We start from the raw sequence: 20,707 nt of genomic DNA, 5'->3' as shown, positions 1-20,707 counted from the left end.
GCCGCACCGCCCGGATAGGCTCCGGCGCTCCTGTGACCCACGTGAGGATAAGTGACTCAGAACGTGGATAGATGTTGTGGAATAAATGGGCTTTAATAATCCCATTAGAGACACACAGTGAATGCTATGTATGCGTGTTACCGTGTACATTTGTTTTTTTTTTTTTTTTTTCCTTTTAACGCGTGCTGCTGCTTATGTGCTCGACTGATTCCAAATGAGCGCTGCTCGCGAAAGTCCTTCCGGTTCGAAACGTTCACCCCGCAGTACGTCGTTCCCGGAGGCTGGAATAGGCTCCTTGTGAGGACAGGCGGCTCGGCCGGATGGAGCGACCGAACGCTTCCACGGTTCCATTCCCGCTCCGGGGCGCCTCGCACGCCATTTCCTCAGCCGATTCGCTCACCCGTGTTAATCCCGTGCTACTGACGAATCATTAATGCAATTGCTGCTGGTGTCTCTTTGCTGTTTAGAAGCCCAGCGGACCAAATACCAGCTCCTTTGCATCTTGATCCATCTAAAAGCGAAGTAGGCACGATTTGTTTCTCGAGAACGCGTAAAAACAATCATTCCATACGTGCTTTATTTCAAAGGGACATAGTGTCTCTTCCTCACGTAACATCTTATTGGAATCAATTATTATGAATCCTACCAACTAGATATATGATTAACAACAAAATAAAAGAAGTATCTTTTAAGGTAATTCAGCAAATTTATCCTTCCAAAATATTTATTTTACAGCGTTTTAAAAAACAAATTGATACTGATTGCTTTTTCTGTTCAAACTGAAGATAATTTTCACTTATTTTGGTCTTGCCCTGTCTCCACTAATTTCTGGAAAGATGTTTGTATTTTTATTTCTACTTCTATTGACAACAGTTTTACTCTTTCTTTTGAAAATATACTGTTTGGTTTCACGTCTTTTACCTCGTCTAACAACAGACACTATTATATGATTAATCTTATAATTTTACTAGCTAAATTTCATATTCATAAATGTAGGTGTATAAATAAAAATCCTTGTTTTATTTTCTTTCCAAATGAAACTAGACAGTATATTCATACCATTAAGAATTCTTTCTTTCATTAAAACGGTAAATTTGTGTAGTTTATTTCATGTTTTTCTGTAGAATGTAATCTTGTTTTTGACCCCCCTGGCAAATTGTCTTCTGCGTTGAATTGTATTGTTCCGTTTAATGTTCAATAAAGGGAAAAAAAAAAAAAAAAAAAAAAAAAGATTCGCTCACCGGAAAAAGTCGGAAGTCCAGTGCGCATGTCAGGAAGTGACTCGGGGACCAAACAGGAAACATTCGCACGTGTTTTCGTCTTGGACGTTGGTGAGTCCTGTTTGCATGGATTGATTTGTTGTAATTGCTTACTTAACTTACTGATCGGACGTTTATTGATTTGTTTGATTTGCTTACTGACCTGATCGGACGTGAGTGCTGCCTAGCGCGAGGATGTTAGCGTTCATTTCCTCGTCTTATTTGAAGCTAAAGCACACAAACTGGCAAACGGTTAAAATGTCTGCTTTTTAACCTAAAGTCCAGGTTGAGATTCGCTACCAAAGAGTTTTCCAAGGTTTGAACGAGTGGCTCCAGGAAATTATGCTCCAAAGTGTGAGGAGGGTTCTTGAACGCATCACCAGCGGAGGCCTTTTCTTTCGGATGGGATTCGAGAAACGCGCGTACCAAAAACAGTTCGTGTTTTTTTTTTTTTTTTTTTTAGGAAGCAGTGAAGATGGCGTCGTCCCACGATCAGCTGTACATTAACGTCACTTCCTCTTCATCTTCTGCGGTGAGGAAGTACTTTGAGGTCACGTCCTGCCTCAGTTCCACACACGTCACAATCTTCAAGCCGCGCTCGGCGTTATTGATTCTCCTTCCGGAAAACTCTTGACAATCAATTTCCCCAAATGAGCTGAGGTCGCAAAAGAGACAACTCACGATCGGATCATAAAAGCGGTGGAAATAATCTTTCCTGTTTAAGGAAACGGAGGAGTTGCGCGAGTGGTTGTATTCTTGGATTCGGCGGTTTCTTAGGAAGCGCAAAAGTTCTTTTTCTGTCTTCTGCAGATTTAGTCCGAATTCCCCTTCAATCAGTCCATTCAGCCAATACAGGAATGAAAGATCAGGTTACGGGACGTTTTTGGGGCCCCGTACCGAGCCGGCAGAGTTTGTTTCCCTCACTGCGGCTCAGCCGCGGGTAGAATCCCGGCCAGGTTTGTTTTGCCGGCGTCTCGCGGCTACCTCGTCGTCGTCGTCGGGCTGCGTTTCAACAACTTTTTACTGCGACTGCGTCTACGCGGCTCGCCGGACGCGTCGGGTAAACTCGAGGCACCTTCGTTTTGAGGGAAGCTCTCGGTGAAATTCAAACGTGTGCGTTCGCCGAGTCTAAATGGCGGAACCCTTGGGCAACCTGGCGGGGCTCGTCGGATTCAAGCTTTCATTCTTTGATTCATTTTGGTCGGAACGGGACAATTCTCATCTGAGACGAGTCTTCACGAGCGAGTCCCACCTCTCGCCGCTGAGTCGTTCGTAGCTGGACTGTCGACGACCGGTCACGGTGGGTGCCGCGCTGCGAGTTTAACCGCGGCGACCGTTCCGTCTGTCCTCCAGAAGGCGACGCCCCCCAAGAGGAAGTGGCCCTCTTTCAAAGAGCGGCGGGCCGCCAAACGGAGCCGCCTGAAGGAGGCGGAGCTCCAGGCCGTAGCCCCGCCTTCCGCGAAGCCGCAGGAGGTGAGGCCCGCGACGCGGCGTGAGGTCACCGGGCGAATTCTGACCCTCGACCCGCCGTGTGCTCGTCGTCACGACGACAGGTTTCAAGCGCACGTGTGACGGGCGGCGGCGGCGGCGAGAACATCAAGACGTCGTCCCTGTTCAAGCACAACCCGGACATCCCCAAAGTTCAAAGGTGAGCCTCAAGGCTTCGTCATTGGCCCTCCCATTTTTGGTCCTGTCCTGATTGTTTGTTTGTTTTGGTTTTTTTTTGTTTGTTTGTTTGTTTTTTTTCTACTCTTTTTGTCAATCAGAGCTGAAGTTCGTCCGCTGACGGAGAAGATTTTTACCTCACAATCCTTCTCGGACTTGAACCTTCACCCTCACCTGGTAACGCCCACGCGTGCGTGCAATCGTCGGCTCCGTGTCCTGATTGGTTGTTTTCCTCCACCAGGTGGCAACGCTGAACAAAGTTCTTCACGTGTCGACGCTGACCAGGTTTGACTTTTACACTTTCCGGTTTGAGCCGCGCGCGCCCACAACTGACGTGTTTTTTTTTTATTTTTTTGTTCAGCGTTCAGAAAGCCAGCATTCCGCCGCTTCTGTCCGGGCGAGATGCCGTCGTTCGATCCCAGACGGGCTCAGGTCGGTTTGTGTGTTCGTGTGGGTTTGCGCGCTTGTGCCTGCGCTGACGTGCGCCCTCATCGTGGCAGGTAAGACTTTGTCTTTCGCCGTCCCGGTGGTTCAGAGCCTCCAGGCTCTCCAGACCAAAGTCCAACGCTCGGACGGACCTCTGGCGCTGGTCATCGTGCCCACCAGGGAGGTGAGGCAGACTTTCGTGATTATTTACTGTTGATGATGATGATGATGATGAGGAGGAGGCGGCGGCGCTCGGCGTTGTGGAGTATTCCCGGCTTGTAACGGGTTGTCGTTGTCCAGCTGGCCCAGCAGACCTTCGCCACTTTCCAGAAACTTCTCAAGGTAAACGCCGCACGCTCTGATTGCGAAAAGACAGCAAGCGCTCAGCGTCCGTCCCTCCCACTCCCGCCGGCAGCCGTTCACGTGGATCGTTCCCGGAGTTCTGACGGGCGGAGAGAAGAGGAAGTCTGAGAAGGCCAGGTGGGCGCTTTTGGGCCTGAAAAGGTTTTTAGCCCGACTGAAAACACTGAAATGGACGTTTTGTCGTCAGGCTGCGGAAGGGCATCAACGTCCTGGTGTCCACGCCGGGACGTCTGGTGGATCACATCAAACACACCCTGAGCATCGCCTTCGGCGCCGTGCGCTGGCTCGTGCTGGACGAGGCCGACCGGTAAAACAAACGCGCCACGCGAAAGATGATGGACTTTCCGCCACATCGGATGGCGCGCAAGCAAAATGGTGCGGACGCGTGACTGAAAAATGTGCGGGCAGGATCCTGGACTTGGGTTTCGAGAAGGACCTGTCGATCATCTTCAACTCTCTGAACGCCGCCGGCGCACCGAGGCAAAACGTCCTCCTGTCGGCGACGCTCACTCAAGGTGAAGCCGCGCACGCGCCGCTAGCGGCTTCCTGCGCCGCGGGGGAACTTGCCGCTCGCTCTCTTTCAGGCGTGACGCGTCTGGCGGACGTTTGCCTGAAGGATCCCGTGGACGTCCGCGTCCACGACCCCGACCCCGACTCCGCCCCGGCCCTACGGGAGAGCTTCGCCTTGCCGACGGGCCTCGAGCAGTTCGCGGTGGTGGTGCCGAGCAAAGTCCGCCTCGTCTGTCTGGCCGCCTTCCTCCTGCACACTTGTCGGGTACGCGCGTTGCACGACGGACGCTCGAGACGCGCGACGCCCGCCGATCCTCTCGCGTGATTGCCGCGTGCGTGCCAGGACAAGAAGGCCTTGGTGTTTGTGTCGAGTTGCGAGGAGGTGGACTTCCTGCACGCTCTCTTCCGCGGCGTGCTGTCGGCGGACGGGCGGACGGGCCTTCGCTTCCTGCGTCTCCACGGGAACATGCCTCAGGAGGTGAGGTCGCGCTCGCCGGGGCCGACGCACACGCTTGCGTTTATTTTTTACTTTGGTCTTTTGTCCTGCAGGAACGCTGCGAGGTTTTCCGAGACTTCTCGAGTCGCGGGTGCGGAGTTCTGCTGTGTACGGTGGGTCCGGCTTATGTTGTTGTCGTTTTGGGGGTCGAACCCGGACGCCTAAAACAACAATTTATTTTGATTCTTTTTTTTTTTTTTTGCTTTGCTTTAGGATGTCGCCGCTCGCGGCTTGCACCTGCCTCAGGTGGCGTGGATCATCCAGGTGACGCACGAGTTTGTTTGGTCTTTGTGACGCGCACACGTCCATACGCGAAGGCACTTTGTAACCACACAAGCGCAAGTCGCACGCGCTTCCTCGCGCAGGCGTACGTCCACGACGTTCCACACACGTCGCAACCGCACACTCTTCTACAAAGCGCATACATGAACCTAACACACAAACGTTCCACACGCTTGCGCAACACGAAGGCATCATGTTGGCGTGTGTGTGTGTGTGTGCGTGTGTGTGCGTGCGCGCGCAGTACACGCCTCCGTGCAGCGTGGCCGAGTACGTGCACCGGGTGGGCCGCACGGCGCGCATGGGCCTGGGGGGCAGCGGCCTCCTCTTCCTCACGCCCGCCGAGTCCGGCTTCGTCGACGAGCTGGCCGACGGCGACATCAGGTGAGCCGCCCGCCCGCCCGTCCGTCCGCTCGCCCGCTTCCCGCACTGACCGCGCGGGGCCCTCCGCCCGCTTTCAGCCTCTCGGAGATGAAGCTGACGGACATCTTGGCCGAGCTGGTGAAGGACGACGTCTACAAGGGGCGGGGCAAGTACCGCAGCCAGGTAGCGCCGTTGGCCCGGGACGACTTTGGAAATGCGCTCGCTCGGTCGTGAACGTGGATCGTAAAGTCTTTTTTCGTGGGTTCAAAAGGGGAAACGGCTCCAACGTTTGCAAAATCACTGACAAATTCTTCTGATTATTTGGCGCGTCACGGCACCGGTTCGGGTCGTAGTCGGTCCGTCGGCCGGGATAGGCGCTCCCGCGACCCTTGTGAGGATAAGCGGCAAAGTCGCGTTCTTGACAAAAGTTGTCATCGTGTGCACTTCCAAAAAGACAATTTTTCATTCCGCACTTTTGTCACGGAAGGTCGTTAAACAATTGCGATTGTCGCCCGTCAGGTTTCCGCCGGCGCCCTTGAGCAGGAAAGTCGCGAGCGTGCCACCGTGCTCCAGACGCACTTTGAGAACTTCGTTCACGCCGACGCGACGTCGCTGCGCGACGCCAAGAAAGGTACGAGCCCCGGCCGCTCCCTTCGCCGAGCGGCGTCTTTTGACGTGCTGTCGTCTGGGTCAGCGCTGGTGTCGTACCTGAGGTCGTACGCCAGCTACCCGAGCCGGCTCAAGCGCTTCTTCCACATCCGGGCGCTCCACCTGGGACACGCCGCCAAGAGCTTCGGCTTGAGAGACGCGCCGCGCCGCCTCGCTGCCGCCGAGGAGCCTCGCCTGCGCCGTCGTTGCAAAGGCGGCAGCGGCGCAAACGCACAAAACAAGTGAGGCGCGCGCACGCACACCCGCAAAAACCGAACACGAGCGCACCGCACTTGACACACGCACACAAGCCTCCATTTTGTCCGCACACGCGCTCCCCGTTAGCACGCAGGCTAACCTCGCCGCAATCTGTGGTTGTCCGCCGTCAGGCCGCGTCCGAAGACGACGAACGACGCCGACGAGTTCTCCAGCGGCCTCCAAATCAAGAAAGAGAAGAGAAAGCGGGAAGAGGCGGAGCTACAGTGACCACATGACACCAAGACCGACAAATTTCTCCCACTTCAATTTGACGTTTCCATGTGAAACGGCGACAAATTAAACCGCTTAGCGTGATTGTTACGTCCTGGGGTTCTTCACGCGACGACCCGGTGGCCGACAGTCTCCCCTGGGAGAGCGCAAGGCCCGCTTTTTTTTTTTTTTTTTTTTTCCTCCACAGCGCAGACCCAAAAGGTATCCATGACGTTAACGCGATTGAGCGGCGCCAGCGATTACGATGAAGCCGATGGATTGCAGGCAAACATTATCGTCAAATATGGGCGCGCATGACGTCGCTCGCTATTAATTGGCGAGGCGAATGACATTTGTCAATGAGTCGGCCCGGGACTGACGCCGGGGGAAGCTTTTCACAAACTTTTATTTTCTTATTCACACACACACATCACTGGTTAAATTGAGCCCTTATCTCGTCGACCCTTTTAACTGGTTAACTTGACCTGATGACCGGTACGACGCTTCCTGAAGGTATCCAGAGCGGGGCCCACCTGAACACGTAGCATGTTATTACACAGTTACTACATATACATTATGCACGCATTACCTGTGCGTAGCGCGCACGCGTGTGCGTGTTTATGTGAGGGAGCGCCGTGTTGGTGCGCAGCAAAGAAGTGCGCGTGTGCGCAAACGACAAACACTTGACCTGCAAACACACAAAAAGCGTCACCCGAGTCGTCCGTTTGTGTCTGTGTGTGTGTGTGTTGTGTGTGTGTCTGACCGCGTTGCGCCGCTCGTGCTCGCTGCGACTTTTCAGGTTTTCCTGCGTCCAGCGGCGGGCGTACTCGTGGGACAGAATGTCGAAGAGCGGAGACGGCGCCCTGAGGAACGCCGTCATCACATCGGTCAACGGGGCCCGACTCGAGACGGTTCCGCTGAAAAAGCTCTCGTAGTGATTCGGGAGCGAGAAACGCGTCGATGGTTGTCTGGTTCCCGAGTCACTACGGAGTCCTTCAAAGTAAGCGACCTGTTCTTAACTCCGAAGGTTATGTCTGGAACTTGCGGGCGCTGAGAAGCTCCGCCTCTGTGCGCTCTGGGGGCGGGGCTGTGCTTGACCGCACCCATCCGTTCTCTGTACTCTCTCAGTTGTTTGGCGGTCACGTGACCCGACTTCACCGCTTCCTGGTTCAGGGTCACAAAGTTGGGGGCCGGGAGGCGTCGGGGGGGCGGGACTTCCTGTCGGGATTGGACCCTCCACCGAGACAGCGCTGCACACACGAGCAAAGACACGAAGCCCAATCGGGGCGATCGGAACAAATCCATCCGTTCGGTTCTATATTTGTGTGTCGGCGATGACGACTAAAAGGCGGCCGCGCACGCAATTTGATCCTAAGGTCAAAGTTCAAAGAGGTCGGGTCCCCGATGCCGCTTTCGGTAAGTCGGACTCTCCTCGCGTAATTGGTGGCGCTCTCGTACAACGGCAGACGGTCGCTGTGTACTTTTCCCGACGTATGTCGTGGAGCCATTGGGCAATGGCGGCCAACGCGTGCGCTAACGCCGCTGCCCCCGCAATGGACTCACTTGTAAAGTCTGCCATCATATATTGCTGGCGAGCTTTCCAAGTCAAAAGTAGTCCCCCCTGCTTTACACGCCCGGTACCATTCCACTCTTCGATCCTGTTGGATTTCAATACGAAGTCGGTGAGGCGTCAAACTTTTTTTGCACCGATCGCCAACGTTTGGCCGTAACTCTGACATTGCCTCCCGCTCCGTCCAAAATCTTCCTTGCGTGAAATAGTGGCGACCTCTCTGTAGAACCCTCTTGGACAAGTCTGGCGCCTTTGGCAAAAATCATACCGCAATGTCATCTGGAATACGCGACAGAGAATCGACTTCAACCGTGTTCCGTTCAATCGCCGTTTTGGAAGCTTGCGGGACGTGGCCAAGAGGGCGGAGCTCGAGATCGCCATCGGGAAGGTCCGTTGCGGAAACGATGCCGACCGAGTGCTTTGGCGAATTAGAACACTTTGAAGCGACATTTCGGAGCCTCATCTGATCCGGCGGCAGTTCCGGAAACTTCTCAAGCACGTGAGCGGCCGGTACCGGTACTGAAGTGGGGATCTAGTGTGATGTGACGGTGCGCGTATACTGATCCGGGTTGCCGGTTGAAGGATTGTTGAAAGCCCCATTGACATGTTTGGGGGGGGGGGGTCCCAGCCCTGACACGCGGCGTTTGCCTGTGTCTCACCTGCAGCCACGCCGCCGTCTCCACGGAACCTGCTCCCGGCTCCCGCCGTCAAAGGTGGACCCTCGGAACCTAGCTGGTACGTACGGGCACACGTTAGAAGCGCACGCGTGCACGACGGCTGCCTGAGCAACGTCTGACCAATGAATTACATTATGAAAAGCGGACATTTTTCATCCATCCATGCGTGTTCTGCCACTTTTTTGGGTCGGGTCACGGGGGCATCGGCTTTAGCGGGGACGCCCAGACTTCCCTCTCCCTAGCCGCTTCCGGGTCTCCTCGCGGTGGGATGCGCCCGAACACCTCACGGGGGGGGGGGGGGGGGGGGGGTTCCGGAGGCCCCTCCCGGATTGCTGAGCTTCTCACCCGTTCATCCTGGGGGGGGGGGGGGGCTCAGATCCGGGATCTTGTTCCCCGACCGCCGGGTTCGTTGGCAAAAAAGGGGATTTTACCGACCAGTAAAAGCCCAGACGGGCTCCTCCGATGAGCAGAAGCTCTTAAATGACCTCAGGCGGTCTCGCTCGTTCGTGCCAAAGCGTTCAAACCCGTTCAGGGGTCCCGGCCTAGCGGCAGGCACGCGCACGTGCCTACACCGCCGCCTGCCTTCACCAGTCTGGGACTCGGGTCTACATTGACGGCGGAGGAGTCCCGCCAGGCGTTTAGTTGATCAGGTTCCGGGCAGCGAGTCCAGAACTAAATGGCGTTCCATTGTTATTTGAGGCGCTGGCGGCCCAAAGGGCTGGCGCCGGCAGGAAGTGGAGGGGCGTGCTCCGTGTTTGCCGAAAGCCGTTGCGCGCTCCGGATCGCCGGCCCCGGACGGGAGCCTCGTCAGAACACGACACGTCGGGAATAACAGACGCTGTCCGTGATCTGGTGGAAAGACGGAAAGGGACAATTGGCGGGTTTGATCATGTGCATCGACGCTATTCTTGGGAGGGGGGGGGGGGGGGGGGGGTATTGCGTTGCGTTCCTTTCATTTCAGAGTCCAAAACTGAGCGGTGCCCCCCAAGTTCAACACAGTCAAGTGGAGACAGCCCCACCTGGAACTTGAACCGAATCAGGATATCGTCGTCTGCGCTGCTCATGCCTACACATGGTATCGTATGCTGTGGGGTCTCTCAGACTAGTAGGGAAACATTTCTGGAGTTTGAGTCAAACCCGGTAGGGGGCCGGGTACGGGGATACACACACAGTTTGTGAGTTGGGGTGTGTGTGTGGGTCGGAGGGGTGAAATGAGTGACTGCACGCTTAAACTTTTGAGTGACACAAGCCGCCGCAGATCCACATCCGGATCTTCGTCGCTCTACACGACAACCGCACAGCATATCAACACGGAACCACCTGATCATCAGGTGGTTCCGTGTTGTTCCTAAGGTCCGGATCAAAAGATACATTTGTGAGCGCTTGCAAGTCCAATTCAAATTGTAAACTTCTGTACTGACGACGGTGAATTGGAAAATCGTCGCCGTCCCTTTTGGACCGGCAGATCTTGGGACACAAGTCCGGTCCAGCTCGGAAGCTGTTCGGATCGCTCGCCGTACGTGGCGGCTCTGACGTCACGCGCTTCGGGCCAATCAGCTCGAAGGTCGGCTTTACCTCGATCAGCGCCGGTTTGCGGTCGCTCTCGGACACTCTGTCCCCGCCCACTTCCGGTGACGTCATGGTCGGAGCCCGCCGATGGAAAAAAGCTTCCGAAGCGCCAATTTTGTGTCACCATAAAAGCGAGAATTTGAAGACGGTGACGTCAGCGACGTGGAAGCGAGCCAAAGGGATGCGCTCGGATGAAAAATATTCATCCGACATTCACTTTATGACTCACTTTGATGTCGGACGCCAAGGCCGACGCGCGTGCTCGTGGCGGGCTGGCGGTTCGTTGCTATGGCGACCACAGGCCAAACACGGAAACGGAGACGTCTTCGGCGGAAGTGACGTCGGGCGGCCGAGACAAACCCAAAAGGCAGGATTTGAGTTTGGGTGCATTGCACTTCGAATATATATATATATATATATATATATATATTTTTTTTTTTTAAATTTCATTCTCCAAAGCTCATTAGTGCCGTGAGCGCTCTTCAGCTGTGCCGTGGGAAGTTATTCAATTTTATGTAACTTCTAAAAAAAAAAAACATTTATTTCCAAGAAATAATGTATCATTGGTCATCTAGTTATGCCAGTGGGGCACAATGACAGACAGAACAAAAAAATCATCAGGAAGCACATCAAGTAATCAATCTACCCATTTTTGATGACATTTACTTTTGTCGGTGTGCCGTGGGATTTTTCAACTGTAAAATATGTGCCTTGGTTCTACAAAGGTTGGAAATCACTCCATTAGAGATTATTTCCAATGTTATCGTCCACATATAAATGTATGTGTAGTAAAATGTGATTCGATAATCAACAACGGAATGTGCACAAAAAAAAAAGAACATGGAACGGAAGTTGCAGGTGACTAATAATAATAATAATAATAATAATACAGTGCACCATACGTAATCATAAAAAAAACCGAAAACAGTAATAGAACACCGCCATCGCGTGGACAAAAGTTAGTGTGAGCAAGAGTAGTTACTGAATTAAAATCGAATAAAACAAGCATGGAATCAAGACACAAAATAGATTAATTGCACAACAAGCTTTTTATGACTCTTGATTGAACAAATATGTAAACGACGACTTCATCCGGAGATGAAGAGCTGTCAGCTTCACAGTTGTTACAGAAAAACATTTAAAAGACGAGCGCGCACACGCACAAAGGGGAAGTGACGTCAACGAGGCAGTTAAACGACTCGACTTACGAAGTTCACTTTTAGTTGAGTTGAGTTTCAAAGAAGCCCAGCAAATGGAGTTCAAATTTCGAACAGGTTTTGCAATTTACATTTACAAATAAATCAGTGCAAGCATAGTGATTTTTTTTTTCTCCCCCCGTCGGTTTTGTACTGAAAGTGGGATGGGGCAAAAAGACTTCAACCAATCAGCTGTAGGAACGTTGACGACATCCCCAGCAGTATGGCGCCACCTGCTGACTAAAAATTGAATTGTTTGTTAATTGATGTTCAGTGTTGGCTGCGACGTTTCAATCTTTTCGTTTATGTCGATTAAATTGTGAAAAAGTGACGTTTTAATATTCCAAAGCATGACTCGTCGTCGATGAAGACCCGAGCCCAGCCTAGCCCAGCCCAGCCCAGCCCATCCCATCCCATCCCATCCCGTCTTGACAACGAAACCGAGCCGCGGCACCGCAATGCGGCGGCGTGCTTTAGCCGAGTCATGGCGAGCGCGTGCGTCTCCCTCCCGTTTGGGTCCTCTGCAGGGCACTTAGCCGCATTAGCATTAGCATTAGCATTAGCGGCTAACCGCCTGAGCGAGCTCCGTCTGTCCTCGGATGACCCGCCCCGCCCATCTCTGTGTGTCTGCCTGCAAGTGCGCGCCTGGCTTGTCGCCGTACTGCAGCTGTAGGACGAGGAGCGCACAGGAGGTGAGCAACTAAACACAACTAAACAAGCACAAGACCAAAACTGGACTTGTTCTTTTTCAAATCAGTCCTATCGGACTGGACTTGAGTGACGCAGCTGGACTCCAAACTCTCGTGTAGACTTTATTGAACTGTGGCGGACTAAAACAATATCAACTATAATGACCTTGAGACGGCAGAAAGCAGACGTCGGAAGACGCGCAAGCGATTTCTTTTTGATCATTGCCAGCGATCGGTCGCAGGAAGTAAGTCGTAGGACGCGGGCGAATCTCTGGGGTCGATTTCGTATTTACCGCGGGCCGCGAACGGTCCCCGGGCCGCGGTTTGGACACCCTCAGGCTTGAGGCGCGGACCCGCGCCGACGGCGGGGACGGGACGCCTCCGTCCTCTAAGCCGAGCGGGGCCGGACGGCTTTCGGCGGATTGGACTGGGTCGTCCCCGGAGAGGAAAGAAAAAAAAAAAAAAAAAAAAACCCAAACCCCTTTGACGGAGTGAGTGAGGATAAGCTGCTCGGAAAATGGACGGATGCAAGTGCTCGTGTTGTTTCCTAGTGAAGAAAGAACAAAGAGCTTTTTCACAATTTCAAAGGATTTCCAGCATTTTGCGTGCGCCCATTTTCTCGAGTGCTTCCCTTGACTCGGGCCTATCTCGGCCATTTTGGGGCGAGAGGCGGGCAACTAACCCTGTTCCGACCCGCTGGGCGCCCCTCGACGTTGTGAGAGTCGGACCGATCTGAACGAGACTGGTACCGGGGCCCGAGACGTGCGTCGAGGCGGGCCTGACGAATCTCGTCGGAACCTCTCAACTCTGCGCACCCGCTCGGGCTCCTTCCTTGCCGGCGAGGTGACCCTTTGCGTCCCTCAAGCCGTCTCGCCGTCTCATGCGCGACCCTACCAGGGGGATAAATCCCCGGAGACCTGAGCTCCGAGGATCACTAGAAGACGCAAACGCAGGGGAGAAATCCAGCAATACCAGGACTGGAAGTGAACCAATTGTCGATCGGGTTAGCAAGCAAGCAAAGCATACAACCTTCCAAAAACTTTTGTCAATATTGCGAAAATCGTTCTGGTCTTGCGTCTGCATCGAGTAATGAGGCATCGGTCTTCACATGTACTTTGGTGCAGTCAGCACAAAGCCGACGGGTTGACTTGGCAGCCGGAGGCTCCTTGCTGTTGGGATCAGGGCCGGTTGCCCTGGAGCTCCGCTTCACCGGGCCGGCGGCGGCCCCTCTCCCCCACCGAATCGTATCACCTTTGACGCTGCACTCGGAAGTTGAAAGACAGGAGTACGTGAACGTCAGGCGGAGGGCGTCATGATTCGGACCCCCGTTGAAATAAATCCCTCTCTTTAGATGAAACGTTTCGCAGCGGCTGATGAGGAAGTTGTCCGTGCATGCAAGTCTGATGATCGTTGCAACTGCAACTCATTAGTTCTGGTTCGTCACGTTACATGCAGGACAATCTTTGAAGTTTGCCTCGTTTGATAGTGCAGTAGATCGGACTCCGCTGGACCGTGGTGGTCTCGACCTGACCCTTTTGGCCTCTACCAGGCGTCTCCTAAGCTCGAGTAGACCGTGCTACCTTTTGCGTGGACTCTGCCTGACATACGCGGACTTTGCTGAACTATGCCGGACTAGAGTTTTTTTCTTCAATTTGCGTTCATTTCCTTGGACCCCTGCCAGCACGCCATGGATGCCAGACATTCAGGTGGCGACAGCAGCACCGAGACCAGCATCACGACCAGGAGCTGCCCTCCCTAAGCCCGCCTGCAACATGGCGGAGTCCAGTCTTCAGTTTTCGATCGGCGACTTCGGCAGTAGCGTTCTGAGCAGCCTGAATCAGCAAAGACTTCTTGGACTCCACTGCGACGTCTCCATCCTAGTCCAGGGTCAGGTCTTCAAGGCCCACCGCGCCGTCCTGGCCGCGTCTTCTCTTTACTTCCGAGACCTGTTCAGCGCCGAGTCGTCCGACTCTTTGGAGTGGTCCCGGTCTACGTATGAGCTTCCGTCCTCGGTGACGCCATCTTGTTTCCGGCAGATCCTGACCTTCTGCTACACGGGCTGTCTCAACATGGTCGCCAGCGAGCAGTTGGTCCTGATGTACACGGCCGGCTATCTGCAGGTCCAGAATATTGTAGAGAGGAGCCTCGAACTCATGAAGACCAATACCGCATCCTCGTCGCCGTACTGCTGCGACTCCCAGGTAAGTTCAGATCAGGGTCCGTCGTAGCCCACTTCGTCACACTTGATTAGGAAAAAATATCTTATTAGTCCGGTTATTCCCAATACCATGGCCCGCTCGGCTTGTGGAGACCAGGAACCGTGAACAAACCTTGTCCGGTCAGGAAAGGAATCGTGACTCGTAAACGTAATGAGTCCCCTCAAAATATAGGGTTAGGGTTAGTCTCTTATTAATATTAATTAGTCACCGCAGAGCAAGATCCATGGCACACTTATTCCAGCAAGACCCGAAACTATTGTCAGCTTAGTCCATGATCAGGAACCTTGGTCAAGCACGGAATTCAGCTTTTCAAAAAAAACATGATCCAGTTAGTACGTGTAGGGAGGACAGATGTCCTTTGGATGTTGGATCCTTTGCGATCCTTTGGATCTTTCCTTTGTGTCGGCGGTTCACAGACAACTTCAGCAGACGAGCTCGGACCTTTAGACCGGTCTTTGGTCGAGCTCCGGGGTTCCAGCCCGGACCCGTCATCCATGAGTCCAGAGGACCTAATGTTGGCCGTGAGCCGGATCAAACAGGAACGTCTGGACACACCTCCTGAGAACTGCACGGGAACAATTCCAGAAGAACTGGATGCCAGGTCAGAATGTCTAACTTGTCCTGGTCTGGCTAGTTCCAGCTTGACTCTACCTGGTCTGTAACTTGATGTAGTATTTGGTCCAATTTTGCCCTCAAAAAGTTCCATTTCGTGCAGCCAGACCAGGAACCATGAGCTAACAGTTAGTCCCACAGCTTAGTCCTCGGATGACGAGTGACCTGTGACCTCTCTGCCCTCAGAGCTGACTTTGCAGGGGCACTCCGGACCACGAGAGAGGCTGCCGTTTGTTACCTGGGTGCAGCTGGGAGTCTGGTCCTGGGACTGCAGTCCTACTTCCTGGCAGGCGGGGGGCGTCGTAGTTCAGATGAGTCCAGCCTGCCCACAGACTCGTCCCCCTCGCAACCGCCAACGGAGGAGGAGCCGGAGGACGGGGACTTCGGCAATGCCGCGCACCTCGGTATATACCAGCACGCAATTGGACACCCGGGTAAGTCTGGTCACATGGTACGGACGGTCCCATAACTCGTACGATATGCAAATCACAAAATAGGCCATTCGTGTGAATGGTGTATGTAGGTCCGACGGGTTTTTCCTTGGGGCTCCGGGGATCGCCGACATCATGGGTCCTTTTGCACGCCGCCAGCGAGATCCACATTCCCCACATCCACCATCCGCACGCAGATGTCATTTCTGAACATTATTCCATAGCGGAGCCATACGCCAGCGCGTCGGCCTGAGCTGGGGAACCTCCTCGGATAAGTCGCGGGGCTCGAGGAGACCACTCGCTGTACCTACTTTCTGACTAATCGCATTTGCGATCGGTTTCCCCGGGGGGGGGGGGGGGGGGTTATCCGGTCCCCGGATTTTCTCTTCAGAGTCTTCCCGATGACTTCAGTTGTGTTAAAAAATGCGTGCCATCTTTTTCACGCTCCTGTGTTGTGGTGCCACGCCTCCTCCCGTCCTCTCGTTGGTCCAGGCCAGGAGACGCTGCGCCTGCGGCGTGCGTGCGTGGTGGTGGGCGGGGACAACATGGCCCTCCCCGCCAGTCTGGTCAGTCAGATCGGTTATCGATGCCACTCGGCGCTTTACGTGGAGGGAGAACCCGGACGCAAGCTGGAACTGGTGGCAGGTACTGGCAGCGACGGCGCCGTCGCACTACTTGTTTGGCTTCGACTTGTCGTAATTTCAGCCTTTCCGTATAAATATTTGAGGATTTCTGTCGTCCTCCGTGAAATGCGACTGATTTGTCACACGACGAGTTCTTTTCAAATGTCGGCTAGAGTTGTGGAAAAACGTGCACTTGTATATCCAAGGAGAAGTCCTTCATCGACGTGAATCGGTCGCAAAGATGCCGCTCGGGTACACGTGACTGCAAGTTGAATGTGCGGAAACGCGTCACGTAACCTTTATAAAGAATTTGCCTTTTTTTTCACGGAACTTTAGCTCATGTCGTGTGTCCCGGTTTTTGACTTTTTCTTCGTTAATGATAAATACTTTTCCTGAGCATAAAAAGCAATATTATTATTATCATTCAAAGTCATATATTGAGCTCTGGTTCTTCAGAATCAAAAGGGAACTATTGGCAGATAAATCAAACGAACTGCAATCTGACCTAATATCAAAAGTAAGGCGTCAACAAGGGTCAGGTTTTTTTTTTTTTTTGCCGTCAAGCCTTCTGTCGCTACCGGCGACGTTCGTTGTTTGAAAAATTCCATTTGCAAAAAAATACCTTCCAAATGGGTAAACCGTTCGCCAGCAGAATCCACCCCGTCGCCGCTTCCGCCGGTTTGAGAAGCAAAACAAAACCAGATCGGGTCAGTGGGGAAGGTCGCTCCGGCGATGCGGTCGTCCTCTGCCAGGAAGTGTCAGATGCTCAGGGCGTTGCGACGCCACAAGATCGCTTTGCGGACCGTCTGGACCGCGCTGCAGGCGGAAATTCAAAATTGATCTTTTGTGCCGCCGGTTCTGCAAATTTTCTCGTCAAATGAACGCGAACATGAATGGGCGCCCGCGGAAAACAAGATGGTGTCACCTGCTGTTCTATTGCTAACCGCACGGTAAACAAGTTGACGTGTTTGATGCGACGGACACGATGAAGTCATATTCCCGTGCTGTGTGTGTGGTGTGTGTGTGTGTGTGTGTGTGTGTGCACGCACCAGGTTCGGGCGTGTTCATGTCACGAGGTCAACTGATGAACTGTCACCTTTGTGCGGGGGTCAAACACAAAGTTCTGCTCAGGAGGCTGCTGGCGACCTTCTTTGACAGGTTAGCGTAGAAGCGTCTTCTCGAAGGTTCTGATCTGACGACACGTATGACCCTCACGGGACCTGACGCGACGTCGTCGGACTTTTCTATCCTGGATCCGGATGCCGTGCCGCGCGTCGTGTGTCCGCCTGCGCGCCCGTCGGCACTGATTGGCTGGTTCCGGTCTCCTTAGAAACACTCTGGCCAACAGCTGCGGGACCGGGATCCGCTCCTCCACCAACGACCCGAGCCGGAAGCCGCTGGACAACCGAGTGTTGAACGCCGTCAAACGTGAGAGCCGCCGAACGCCGCCGCTGTGTTCCCAATCATTCTCAAATCCGTCTTTACGTCCCGCCGGCCCTTCCGCTTGACACGACGACGCCGCCGTGATCTTTACAAGCGACGGTGTCGAATGTTCGGCCCCCCGAGGCTTCACTGATCCTTAGCTCCTGTCAAGTCTTTTTGTATTTCTGGCCAAGTTCTTGTAAGTTGTTTCGTCAAGTCCGTCCAGTCGAGCCAGCGCTCCCTGTTAGCTGCGCATTTGGGCGATTGAGATCGCAGTCGTTTCTGGAAAGAAATTTCAGATTTTTTGCAACAAGGTCACAGGAAACGAGGGAGAATTTCCAAATAGGGGGAAAAAAATTGCTCATTCAGAGCTTTTTAGACCCCAAATATATCGGCGCCGTCTACTTGAGATCAAGTTGGGGTGAACGTGGGCCTCGAACGCAAATGCCTTTGACACCCGTGATTCTTTAGTTTGTGAAACGAGTGATTCCCAACACAGCTAATGAGCGATGATGAAAATCCAAATCATCTTTTGTACTAACCGCGCTGGCTCTGATCAGTGTACTGCCAGAACTTTGCTCCGAGCTTCAAGGAGAGCGAGATGAATGTGATCGCGGCCGACATGTGCACCAACGCTCGCAGAGTTCGAAAGCGATGGCTGCCCAAGATCCAATCGCTGCTGCCCCGCGACGACGGCAAGGTCGGCAGGGGGGCCGCGGGGCGGTCGGCGGGGGACGGTGCCGCCCCCTACCTTTGCCTGGAGGTGCCACAACATCAGGACCAGCACCACCGCCTCCTTATGTGCACCGCGTCCTCTTCGCCGCACCCCCAGGACACTGACCTCAAGGGGGCGGAGCCTGACGACACCCAATAAGCTTTGGACCGGACGTCCAACTTCCTGTCCATCCCCTGTCTGCCTGTTATCCTACCTCAAAATGTCTCGAATTGACTGCGCCCCGCCTCGCTTCCCGTCTGCCGCCCGCCTCGCTTCCCGTGTTCTGCCTCCCTCGTTTCCTGTCTTCTGCCCGCCTCGCTTCCTGTCTGCTGCCGACATCACTTCCCGTCTGCTACCCGCCTCGCTTCCCGTCTGTTGCCTACCTCGTTTCCTGTCTGCTGCTTGCCTCACTTCCCGTCTGTTGCCTACCTCGTTTCCCGTCTGCTGCCTGCTTCACTTCCCGTCTGCTGCCTGCTTCGCTTCCCGTCTGCCGCCCGCCTCGCTTCCCGTGTTCTGCCTCCCTCGTTTCCTGTCTTCTGCCCGCCTCGCTTCCTGTCTGCTGCCGACATCACTTCCCGTCTGCTACCCGCCTCGCTTCCCGTCTGTTGCCAACCTCGTTTCCTGTCTGCTGCTTGCCTCACTTCCCGTCTGCCGCCCGCCTCGCTTCCCGTGTTCTGCCTCCCTCGTTTCCTGTCTTCTGCCCGCCTCGCTTCCTGTCTGCTCCCTACCTCGTTTCCTGTCTGCTGCTTGCCTCACTTCCCGTCTGCTGCCCGCTTCACTTCCCGTCTGCTGCCTGCTTCACTTCCCGTCTGCTACCCGCCTCGCTTCCCGTCTGCTGCCCGCCTCGCTTCCCGTCTGCTGCCCGCCTCGCTTCCCGTCCGTCCCCAACTCCGCCGCCCTTCCGCTCAGCCTCTCTGTCGCATGTTTCCGGCTTCCGGGACTGCTGATGATGATGAAGTCAATAAAGCTAATTGAAAATCTGACATTTGGTTCCCCGCTGACGCATCTTTATTGGGATTTTTTCAAAATGCATGCGGACAAAGACATTTGAATGCAAAGAACGTTCTTAAATAGAGCCAAGTAGTTCAAACAATTCTTCCTATTTGAGCATAAAAGACAGAAACAATGCCAATCAAGATCCTCAATGGTGTGTTTGTGGATCTCTTAAGACGGAGGTTTCCATCCGCTGTGCAAAACCACACATTTTCAATTTTTGTCTCACAATCCGAAGTCAAATCAAAGAAAATCTCTCCCGCCGGTTTCAGGTCAGTCGGAATCACCAAAATCATTGACATGAGTTAAATGCCACAATAACGAGGGAGACAATTTCTTTATATTCATTTCTTCACGGTCAAAAGTTGACCTCCATTTCCTTCCTTTGAACTCCACGACTTTTGGGTCACCTTCCACAAGCTTCCGACTTTACGTCGGGTCATTGTACTTTTGGGAGACCCGCTCGCGCCCAAGTTTTAGCTTCCTGGTTGACGTCTTGAGATGTCGCCTTCATATCACCACGTCATGTTCTTTCTTCATGACGCCGTCTTTTTTATGAAGAGCTCCAGTTCAAAAGAGCCCCAAACCTTGACGCTGCCACCTCCACGATTCACAGTTGGAACAGTGTTCTCAGGTCTACAAGCTTCCCCCTTTTTCCTCCAGATGTAACCTTGGTCACGAAGGGCAAACGGCTCCACTTTAGTTTCATCAGACCACCTGGCAGGTCTCCAGCCTGTGTCTTTGGCTGAACTGTTTCTTTTCTAATTGTCTTCACGGATGAATGTGGCACCTTCAAGCATCTGGAAATTGCACCCAAGGATAAGCCCGACTTGTGGAGCTCCACAATTGTTTGAATTTGCTGGCCAATTTCTTTTGAAGCAGAATGTTGGAGGTGGGGCCCTAAACACATCCCCAGCTGTGCCATCAATGAACTGAACCCGTCAGGGGGTTTGTGGAGCCAAGACCTCATCATCCGGGCTTCCCCATTGTAGCGAACGGGAGGCGACAGACTTCCCACGACTCCATAAACTGCATTCTTTGAGATGGTCTCTGTGGCTCCTGAAACAAATTTACAGTTACCGTCAGTTAAGTCTGGACCCCCCAAAAGGTGCCCCCAATGGCGACCAGGCAAAAGGCCGAGGAGACCTTCAACTAATTAGCAGCGTCTTGATTCCTGGAACATGGACTCGACGCACCACCACCACCACCCACTGGCTCTAGGAGGAATTACAACAGGTGTCATCGGTGGCAATGGAAGATGAAATTGAATTTCAAGAGTTCATAATAAACATTGCAGAAATATTCTCCGTATATGTGTGAGTGTGTCAATTCTGTAAGCTTTGACAACTTTTCCTGAAAAATTTTCAGCGGTTCCAAACGGGAAGCAACTCATCTGCCAGGACCAAAGTTCGATTTGTATCTCTGCCTGAGAGAAGCAATGTCGGAAATCGTTTAAGGCTACGATCTTAAAACTTGCTTCTTTTTCTTTCGGCTTGTCCCGGTTGGAGGTCGCC

General features: G+C 53.4%; 3 protein-coding genes across 9 annotated transcripts; 2 read left to right on the top strand and 1 right to left on the bottom strand.

Moving 5' to 3' along the window:
* Positions 1 to 1,215: 1,215 nt before the first annotated feature.
* On the top strand, positions 1,216 to 6,583 carry ddx31 (DEAD (Asp-Glu-Ala-Asp) box polypeptide 31). Of its 3 annotated transcripts, none has more exons than XM_061816167.1 (21): positions 1,216 to 1,331; positions 1,723 to 1,791; positions 2,616 to 2,732; positions 2,813 to 2,907; positions 3,026 to 3,101; positions 3,166 to 3,209; positions 3,286 to 3,356; positions 3,425 to 3,534; positions 3,651 to 3,692; positions 3,766 to 3,830; positions 3,901 to 4,020; positions 4,122 to 4,228; positions 4,298 to 4,488; positions 4,567 to 4,701; positions 4,773 to 4,832; positions 4,933 to 4,983; positions 5,243 to 5,382; positions 5,460 to 5,544; positions 5,881 to 5,992; positions 6,056 to 6,251; positions 6,399 to 6,583. In XM_061816167.1, the coding sequence occupies exons 2-21, from the start codon at positions 1,735 to 1,737 to the stop codon at positions 6,493 to 6,495; spliced, it is 1,971 nt and encodes a 656-aa protein (XP_061672151.1). In that variant the 5' UTR covers positions 1,216 to 1,331; positions 1,723 to 1,734; the 3' UTR covers positions 6,496 to 6,583. The 3 variants fall into 3 exon arrangements, with proteins under 3 accessions (XP_061672151.1, XP_061672150.1, XP_061672152.1); XM_061816166.1 differs by having other exon boundaries at positions 2,613 to 2,732; XM_061816168.1 differs by lacking the exons at positions 5,243 to 5,382; positions 5,460 to 5,544 and having other exon boundaries at positions 2,613 to 2,732.
* A 123-nt stretch (positions 6,584 to 6,706) lies between these two features.
* On the bottom strand, positions 6,707 to 10,692 carry cfap77 (cilia and flagella associated protein 77). Of its 2 annotated transcripts, none has more exons than XM_061816195.1 (6): positions 10,300 to 10,692; positions 8,707 to 8,775; positions 7,487 to 7,727; positions 7,241 to 7,340; positions 7,067 to 7,165; positions 6,707 to 7,010 (listed from the first exon to the last, which is right to left on the bottom strand). In XM_061816195.1, exons 1-6 carry the CDS (start codon positions 10,418 to 10,420, stop codon positions 6,945 to 6,947), a joined length of 696 nt encoding a protein of 231 aa, XP_061672179.1. In that variant the 5' UTR covers positions 10,421 to 10,692; the 3' UTR covers positions 6,707 to 6,944. The 2 variants fall into 2 exon arrangements, with proteins under 2 accessions (XP_061672179.1, XP_061672180.1); XM_061816196.1 differs by having other exon boundaries at positions 8,707 to 8,779; positions 10,300 to 10,691.
* Positions 10,693 to 10,736: 44 nt separating this feature from the next.
* Positions 10,737 to 19,183, top strand: LOC133498912 (nucleus accumbens-associated protein 2-like). Of its 4 annotated transcripts, XM_061816194.1 has the most exons (9): positions 10,737 to 12,181; positions 13,860 to 14,171; positions 14,259 to 14,379; positions 14,814 to 14,998; positions 15,196 to 15,443; positions 15,933 to 16,085; positions 17,116 to 17,221; positions 17,394 to 17,491; positions 18,046 to 19,183. In XM_061816194.1, exons 2-9 carry the CDS (start codon positions 13,870 to 13,872, stop codon positions 18,357 to 18,359), a joined length of 1,527 nt encoding a protein of 508 aa, XP_061672178.1. In that variant the 5' UTR covers positions 10,737 to 12,181; positions 13,860 to 13,869; the 3' UTR covers positions 18,360 to 19,183. The 4 variants fall into 4 exon arrangements, with proteins under 4 accessions (XP_061672178.1, XP_061672177.1, XP_061672176.1 ...); XM_061816193.1 differs by having other exon boundaries at positions 13,860 to 14,379; positions 15,196 to 15,413; XM_061816192.1 differs by having other exon boundaries at positions 13,860 to 14,379; positions 17,412 to 17,491.
* The last annotated feature ends 1,524 nt before the right edge of the window (positions 19,184 to 20,707 follow it).

This window comes from Syngnathoides biaculeatus, chromosome 4 (assembly GCF_019802595.1).
Source record: "Syngnathoides biaculeatus isolate LvHL_M chromosome 4, ASM1980259v1, whole genome shotgun sequence".
Taxonomy (NCBI): domain Eukaryota; kingdom Metazoa; phylum Chordata; class Actinopteri; order Syngnathiformes; family Syngnathidae; genus Syngnathoides; species Syngnathoides biaculeatus.
The sequence above is the reverse complement of the archived record's forward strand: the minus strand, read 5'-3'. Positions and strand labels throughout refer to the sequence as shown.

Coding starts and splice junctions, on each gene's coding strand:
- cfap77 (XM_061816195.1), bottom strand. CDS start 10,420: ATGGTGACACAAAATTGGCGCTTCGGAAGCTTTTTTCCATCGGCGGGC. Junction 7,728..8,706: donor AGACGGCGGCGTGGCTGCAG/GTGAGACACAGG, acceptor TCGTGTGTGCAG/CGCTGTCTCGGTGGAGGGTC. Junction 7,166..7,240: donor AGCACGAGCGGCGCAACGCG/GTCAGACACACA, acceptor GTGTGTTTGCAG/GTCAAGTGTTTGTCGTTTGC.
- ddx31 (XM_061816166.1), top strand. CDS start 1,735: ATGGCGTCGTCCCACGATCAGCTGTACATTAACGTCACTTCCTCTTCA. Junction 4,021..4,121: donor GTGCTGGACGAGGCCGACCG/GTAAAACAAACG, acceptor ATGTGCGGGCAG/GATCCTGGACTTGGGTTTCG. Junction 6,252..6,398: donor GGCGCAAACGCACAAAACAA/GTGAGGCGCGCG, acceptor GTCCGCCGTCAG/GCCGCGTCCGAAGACGACGA.
- LOC133498912 (XM_061816191.1), top strand. CDS start 13,870: ATGCCAGACATTCAGGTGGCGACAGCAGCACCGAGACCAGCATCACGA. Junction 17,222..17,393: donor CTGGCGACCTTCTTTGACAG/GTTAGCGTAGAA, acceptor CGGTCTCCTTAG/AAACACTCTGGCCAACAGCT. Junction 17,492..18,045: donor AGTGTTGAACGCCGTCAAAC/GTGAGAGCCGCC, acceptor GGCTCTGATCAG/TGTACTGCCAGAACTTTGCT.